We start from the raw sequence: 7,798 nt of genomic DNA, 5'->3' as shown, positions 1-7,798 counted from the left end.
CCGTAGGGGCCGGCGACCTCGCCCCCCCCCTCCCGCCGGAGCCCCCGGTGCCTGGTGGGCGCAAGGAGTGGGGCTGGAGGTCTGCTCAGTGCTCAGCGCTGCAGCGTCCTCGGAGCTGAGCGGGTTCGCTCTGCAGTGGGAAGCACACCTCTCCGGTGGGACTGGGGAGCAGGCTGCAACGCCCGACCGATGCGGAGTGTCTGTGTGTGTGCACGGCGGGGTCTGGCCATCCAGAGCTGGGGACAGCTCTGACTGCCCAGGGTGCGTGATGCTTGAGCTGCATGGTTCGAGGAAGGTGCTACCGGGAGGCTGGAAGGGGTTTCCGAGAGCCAGCTCTTTCCTTTATCTGTGTAAGCAGAGTTAAAACCATCTGGGTGGGCAGATTCCTTGAGGGAACAATTGCTGTCAAAGTGCCCTGGGTTGGATGTGAGCTCACCAGGCACTCCCAACGGGAGGGTGGGGGGGAGGGGGTTGGGTGGGCACAGGAGAGGCACTGTCCCGACTTCATATGCAATTGGGGAAGTCATCCGATTTCTTTGGATTCCTGAGGGGGCTCTGTGAGCTAATTCGCAAGAAACCAAATAAACAGAGTATGAAATCCACACTGGGAGAGAGAGCTCTTGTGCGGCGTGCCCAACTGCTGCCAGTGAACCACGCTCCTCTGCCTGCCCGGTGCTGCGGAACCCGTTGTGGAGCACAGCCCCTTCCTCTGCCTCCCTGTCCCTACCGATGGGCCTCCTTCCCTCCCTCCTTCCCTCCCGGCGCCGTCTCCGGGCCAGCCTGTGCTGGAACAGGTGACGTCACCGTGTTTACACGGGGCTCATGGCACGGTTCTGTGATCAGGAATGTGGAGAATGGGGCCCGCGTTGAATCATGCGCGGTGCTGTCAGCTCCCTTGTGCTGCCTTTGAGCTGAGGAGAGAATTGGCTGCGCTTGTGCTGAGTTCAGGCCTTTTGAGCTCTGGGGAAATGTGTTGAGGCTGCATTTTCTTCATTGCAGTCATCGCGTTTGGCACTTTTCAGTGTGATCTTTCTTCAGGAAGCTATCAAAAGCTGAGCAATCAGCAGTCTGGAGAGTTAGGCCAAGTTTGGTCTCTGTCTTGGTGCCAGTTCTCTGGGTGTCCTCTCTGCGAGCTGCCAAATAGCCCTGTCTCTGATCCTTCAAAGGGGACCCAGAAAATAGCCAACAACTGGTCTCGGGGTTGTTCTTCCCATTCTGCTGACTGACTTGTGTGTTGCTACGTCTCATTCTGATCCCCTTGGGAAGGGGGACGAGGAGAGGTGGGATCACCAGGTGCTTTTGGGGACAGTCCTGTTACAGCTTTGATGGTGGCTGTGGGAGGCTTCTGCCTGAGGAGGCTGGGTTCCTCTGGGTAAAAATGCTGCTTGACTCTTAAAAGTTCACGAAAAATTAAATTGCTCTTGTCAGAGTCTGGGACCAGCCTCTTCTCTTGTCTGCTCCTAGGTCTCTTGCCCCCATCTTGGCGTTAGTAGAAGTCATGGTGCAAAGGCAGGAATGAGCCGCTGCCTTTGCAGGGTCCGGACTGTGTGAGCACCCCTGTCAATTCCCCGGTCTGCCCCAGGGAGCTCTCTTCCCAGTACCCTGCCTGATGCAGCACGCTTGTTGCCTTGTTTGTTTTATTTCAGCTCTGCTGTAATGAAGGAAGCTTGAGTGCTTGCCAGGCAGCTGGAAATTCTTTAGCGCCACAAGGCAAACAAATTTATGTAGTCCCACTGACCATACCTGCCCTTGGCTCTTTACGCTCACCAGAGGACAGCGCAGAGAGGTGCTGCAGGGGTGACATTATTGGTCTCCCCTCTATTCCCTTCTCCCCTTTTCCTAGCAGCCATGTTGTTTGCTAAGTAGGAGCAGAGGAAAGGAACGCAATGGTGTGGCAGAGAGCGAAGAACAGATTTTACGAAGCAGTCGCTTGTGTGCTGTCTGCCCTGTGTTAGCCTGCTTCATTGCAGCTACCTTCCTTGGACAGCAAAGTGACCCTTTCTACACCAGCACTGTCGGGTTGTAGCGGACATCTCATTGGAAGGAGCATTGTCCTCTGGGTATAAATAGCCTGCCTCCTGGCAGGCTGGAGGCTTTGGGAACGTCTCTGCCGGTGTCCTGGGGAATGCTGACCCCGTTCACCTCTAATAGGTGGTAGATGCATTGCGGGGAGCCTGCGCCGCAGCTGCTAGAAGAGCATAAATTTGTATTTGCTGACTTGTGCATCTGGTTCTTGGCTATAACTGTACATCAGTGTCTCTTACATTTAGCAAAGCAGTAGCAAACAAAATTGTTGTTGGCTGTTTGGCACCGAAGAGACAAAAGGTAAAGAGGTGTTCGTAGACTGCACTTGCACAGGAACACTCAAGGAGGTGTGCCGTTCCTGGCAGTTGGAGGTGCAGCTATGTCTGTTGAGCAGTATCTGCGCGGATGAATTAATTGGGCGGTGTAGCAGCACTCTGAACTAAAGCCTGAGGGAAGGAGGTATGTAGGGATAGAAACAGGAGCTTGGGTATAAATCACTGTAACAACAGGCCTGGGAATTGCTCTTACCAGTTCTGGCGTCCTGTCTTAGGAGCCTGTTCTCCTCCAGTTTTGGCCACCCTTAATCTTTGTTTTCTTATGAGCATACCTTGGCTCTGAAGATAAGGGAGGGAGAGGGTGGTTCTGGGCCCTGACATTGCCAGGGACCGACAGGGACTTTCTCACAGAAAAGACCTACAGCTGGGGTCAGCTTTGCGTGACGGGGAGAGGTGAAGGCTGCTGAGGCCCAAATTTGTGATGGGATTCCAGTGTGCCCAAACGCTTCCTTGTGCTGCAGCATCAGGTTGTCCTTCTGTTACCTGGGAAAGGTTGGGTGCAGAACTTTGACTTGAGCCTGGATGGGCTGGCTTTCCTGGGAAGCAGAAAAAGTTTGGAGAGGCGTGAGCGCAGCAGTGGTGTTCTCCCGTCCCGCAGGATGCCCGGTGAGGCATGTTGTGAAGGCAAAGGCTTCCTCTGCGTTCATTGCCCAGGGTTGCGTGTTCTTGAACCATACTGTTTCGGGTCCTTGGGGGCAGCTAGAATCTGGCAGGGCTTTTGTCCTGGGGAGTTTCTGGGCTGTGCTTGGGCACCTGTTGGAGGGGCTGTGTGAGAGCGACTGGCTGCCTTGCTGTGCTTCGGAGTGACAAGGATGAGGCTGGGAGCAAGAGGCGCCGAGTGCCAGCGTGCTGAGTCAGCATGACTGGCCTGGAGCAGCCGTGCTCTGGACCCAGCCTGCTGCCTGCCAGGCTATTTTTAAAAATGTGGCTTCCGTGTATTCTGACTCCTCCTAGTTTTTTAATTTCCACCACCCCAAGCAAAAAAAACCCAGCATTGCCACAAAGTCTCCCTGGGAGTAGGGGTGTGGAAGGGCAGCAGTTTCTGCTCAGGGACAGAATCTGCTGCTTGTGAGTCCAGCTCAGTCAGGTGCTTGTGGACTGTCGTCCGGGGAGGGGGCAGTGGGATGTGCAGCAGCCCGCGGCGTTGCTGCTAGACCCTGCCACGGGAATGTCGCAGGTTCTGCTGCATCCTGGGGGGCTAACCTGACCTTCCTTCCCTTCCAGAACCTGATTGACAAGGCTGTCGTGTTATGACGACCCCCAACAAAGGAAACAAGGCCTTGAAGGTAAAGCAGCAGATGGAGGAAGGGGGTGCGGAAGGCGGGTGCAGGCATCCGCTCCAGGTTTGACAAGTGTGTGCTGCCTTCTCTTCCAGGTGAAGCGGGAGCCAGGCGAGAATGGGACCAGCTTGACAGATGAGGAGCTGGTGACCATGTCTGTGCGGGAGCTGAACCAGCATCTACGGGGCCTGTCGAAGGAGGAGATCATCCAGCTGAAGCAGCGTCGGCGCACGCTGAAGAACCGGGGCTACGCGGCCAGCTGCAGAGTCAAGCGTGTTACCCAGAAGGAGGAACTGGAGAAGCAGAAGGCAGAGTTGCAGCAGGAAGTGGAGAAGCTGGCCTCTGAGAACGCCAGCATGAAAATGGAACTCGATGCTCTCCGCTCCAAATACGAGGCTCTCCAGAACTTCGCCAGAACCGTGGCCCGGAGCCCTGTGACCCCTGCGCGGGGGCCTCTCACCTCCAGTATGGGGCCCCTCGTCCCTGGCAAGGTTGCTACTACTAGTGTCATCACAATAGTGAAATCCAAAACGGACGCCCGGTCTTAGTGAAGCGAGTGTTGCCTGAGCTTGTCTGTGCAGGGCAATTAGGCACAAAACCAGCCTGGAATCCCCAAAGCACAAACCCTCCCCACATGGGTCCGGGTTCCTTCTACTTGGCCCAGGACTGGCCTGCTGATCACTCCAGTTTTATTTTGTTGTGTCCAGATTGGTATGAGCAGTGGTGATGCGTCCCTTGTCCTGTGCAGACAGAGCCTCCCACCCAGCGGTCTGTAGCCCTTGGGCGCCCTTGGGACAGACTGTGAGATCTTGGTTTTCTACCCAAAGCAAGTCTGTGCAGCGTGGCCGATGGCAGGGCGACGGAAGGGCTTGGGGAAGGTCCGGAGGGAGGCTTTCTTCCTGGGGGCCGGGAACCCTAATTTTCGGTCACTTCCAAAGGCTTTATTTCATTACTCTTCCAGGTGGTGCATCTCGGTGCCTGACTGCCAGGCACCTGAACCTGCTGCTTTTGTCTCATTTGGTACTCGTAGTTGCAGTTGGGGTGTTCTGTGTAATAGATTTTTATTCCTTTCTAGGTGTCCCTCTGTGCCCTAACAGTGGGTTTCCTTCAGACGTCCGTTGCGTTAGCCGTGTAAACCAGCAGTGGTGGAAAGGAAGATGCTGTCGTGCCCTGCTGCCTCTGCCCCAGCAGTGGGGAAGGAGCTGGGACAGGGCCCTTGCGGGGGCCCAGCACCCCAGGGGAAGGAGGGAAGGTACCGTGTTGACTGCAGGCCGGTTTTGTGCCTAATGTGTTGCACTGAACAAGACCAAAATCACTAGTTGTTCCCGTGTTTTGAGGGTATCAAGTGTCTCTAGTGTGATGGTTTACACAACCAGTTTATGTGGTTAAATAGCCCTTTATTTAAAGAGAGAAACATCATTTTAAGAGTTATTAAATTATCTAAGTTTAAAATTAAAATCAGACAGAAGAGAGAGCGTATTTATAGTCAGCTTTTTTTATCTGAGAGGGCGAGAATATTTGACCATATGAATGGTGAAATATTCTCGGAGACTTTGCTAGTTAAAAGTTAATAAATAAATAATTTTAAAGTTTCTCATGAACCTCCCGCAAACTGTTTGTGGCTCTGAGGTTAGTTTTTATAAAGAGTTATCAGACTTTATTTATAAAACTTAGAAAAAGACAAAAAAAGAGGCAAGTCCTGTTTGATATCTTTTTGCAATTGTACCAAAAGTGACTTATCCTTGACCTTGCTGGCTTCCGTTGTGTCCCCTTGTGTTGCGCTCTCTGTGCTCTCTGAGCTCTTGCGTGGCGCTGTGGTGTGGTGGTGCCAGTGGCTGCCTTTGCCATGTGCTGTTGTTTCATGCTGCCGTCATTTTCCCTAAGCTCGACCGAGAGATTGAGTTGGAATCTCTCCGAATTCTCCAGAAGGATTCTGGCACACAGGCAAAGGCGCTGCTGTTCTTGAAGGCAAAAATGAATGGCTCGTGCGACTAAGTAGTGATGCCTGCCCAGAAAACGCTTCTCTGCAGAGGCATGCTGCAGGGGCACGGGCGGCTTGGGCCCCTTGCTGAGCAGCTGACACTGAGTAACTTGGTTACCTGAATGGGGAAAACATTGCGCTTTCCTTCCTCCAGCAATGGTGGTAGAGAAGTAACACAAGGGAGAATTGTCCAAGTTTAGGAGGAGACTGACGGGATTTAACTCTGGAATTGTATCCTGTGGTCAGAACTTGTGTTGCTCTTGCGGCTCACCTGACAAGAGGGGCAAGTCTGCCTGCCTTCTGGGCAGTGCCGGACCAGCGCTAGTCCTGAGTGTGTGCATATTACTGAAAATTAAGCTGTGGCACGGTTACTGTCTTTCCTGGTGCAGCTTCTGTCTGTGGGTGTTGGAAGAGTGCTTAGACTTACAGCTGTGTGACACAGCTGAGAAGCTATTTGTGGCCAGGCTGCATTTCCACAAACACTTTGATCCCCCTCTCCCCTCCCCAAAGATTTGAGCCGATTACTGAGTTGTTTTAGAGAAGCAGGACGTGGGGGTGAAGTCTATGTGATCTCCTGGCTGCTGAAAGTCTCCTGAGCAGAGGGGACAGAGCAGGATGGCACAAGTGAAACTGCAGTCTTGCAGGGAGGTGTGGTTTGCCATACTGGGTGGTTTTTGGTGATGTGTTTCTCATGTAGCTGAACTGATACTGCTGTCCTCTGGGCTGAGAAGCAGGTAAACCTGATGAAAGCCACAATGTGACGGAAGAGGAGCAGGTAGTTGGTGGGAGCTTCCTGCTGGAGGGCCAGATCAGATTTTCTCTGATTGATTGGGAGTTTAGGGAGAAGCTGTTTGGGATGCTTTTCCCAGTGAACTTCCTGAACAAGGAGCGGGTTAGAACGTTGCGTCCAGGCTTCCCCCTCCTCCCAGCCCTGGGCTTTGTCTTCTCTGAGCTGAAGTGCCCAACATGCTGCTTCCCAGCCATTCACCGGATGGGTTATGCACTGAGCAGCACTCAGCACAGAACTCTGGGCTCTAACCTTTGTCTTCCAGCTGGTGTCGTGGTGCCTGGAAGAGGTGAGGTGTTCCAAAACACAGAGACCTCCGGTTGGCCTGGGGTGTCAGTCCCAACCCTGTCCCTCCTGGCGCCAGCCTGAGATCAGACCTGGCTAGAGCGCCATTCTGAACCCAGCTGGAGGCCTGACCTCAGCAGGGTGAGCAGCCAAGGTTTTGTGTATGGGGCTGGTTAGGAACTGAGCTCCAGGGGCTGGAGGCTGTGATGTGAGGAGAGCCCCGTCAACAGAGCAGACGACGGGCAATCCTACAGCCATGGTGAACTTGCTTCTGTTGTACTCTGCAGCAAGGAATGTCCGCGTCCTTCCCTGCTGGCCGGGTGGCAGCCATGCTGTTGCCAGTAAGAGACTGTAAGGCTTTGGAGTGAGACCGTGAGTCGGGAGGACAGAGCAGGTGGCAGTGCTGGCTCCGCCAGATGTTAACGCTCTCCTTTCTCCTCCCCTGTGCTGGGCTTGCTAGCTGGCGGCCCCAGCCTGCTCTGAGTGGCTGAGCGCGTTTGATGAGGACGGGTCCGTCCGTCGTGTAGGGGGGAGCAGGTGCAAAGCCATGGCTGAAGGGCGCCTGTGCGTAAATGAGCTCTGCGGGTGCTCGGCTGGATGTCGGCCGGGACACGGTCCCCACCCAAGTGCTGCTTCCCTATGCTAGCGCGTTGGTTTTGGTTTTGTTCTCAGTGAAGCGTTGGGCCCCGAGTGACGTTATTTCTGCAGCGTCCACAGAGTCTCCTGTCCTGCTCCGGGGGACCCGGTCCCCCGCCAGCCGGCTTCCTCTGCCCGTGCCAGGCGACCCCTGCCCCGAGCCGTCACGCTGACCTCTCTCTCGTATATAGCGTTCTGGAGTGTGACAGTTCTTGTTCCTGAGGTGCTCGTCCGTTTGGTTTCCTGCTGTGAAGGGTGTCGTGTTTTCTTTCTCCTTTTCCCGGTGCCGTTACCGCGGTGGTCGGGGGGGGGGGGGCTGACCCCCCGCCCGCAAAGCGAGCCCCCGGGGTGACCCCCCGCGCCGCCGCCCCCCGGGGATTTGTGTATCTTGTGGTGAATTGTGTAAGGTTAACTCCCGCCCTGCTCGGCCTCGGCGGGCATCGCCCTCCGCAGAGAGCGGGGCCGGGGC

The 7,798-nt window shown here is 54.9% G+C and overlaps 1 protein-coding gene across 2 annotated transcripts; it reads left to right on the top strand.

Annotated features, from left to right (window-relative positions):
* The first annotated feature begins 2,754 nt into the window (after positions 1–2,754).
* MAFG (v-maf avian musculoaponeurotic fibrosarcoma oncogene homolog G) lies at positions 2,755–7,627 on the top strand. Of its 2 annotated transcripts, XM_010568101.1 has the most exons (4): positions 2,755–3,447; positions 3,585–3,646; positions 3,736–4,131; positions 4,716–7,627. In XM_010568101.1, the coding sequence occupies exons 2-4, from the start codon at positions 3,611–3,613 to the stop codon at positions 4,773–4,775; spliced, it is 492 nt and encodes a 163-aa protein (XP_010566403.1). In that variant the 5' UTR covers positions 2,755–3,447; positions 3,585–3,610; the 3' UTR covers positions 4,776–7,627. The 2 variants fall into 2 exon arrangements, with proteins under 2 accessions (XP_010566403.1, XP_010566405.1); XM_010568103.1 differs by having other exon boundaries at positions 3,736–7,627.
* The last annotated feature ends 171 nt before the right edge of the window (positions 7,628–7,798 follow it).

This window comes from Haliaeetus leucocephalus, unplaced genomic scaffold (genome assembly GCF_000737465.1).
Source record: "Haliaeetus leucocephalus isolate CR32 unplaced genomic scaffold, Haliaeetus_leucocephalus-4.0 Scaffold238, whole genome shotgun sequence".
NCBI lineage: Eukaryota > Metazoa > Chordata > Aves > Accipitriformes > Accipitridae > Haliaeetus > Haliaeetus leucocephalus.
This window is presented reverse-complemented; position numbering and strand designations above follow the sequence as displayed.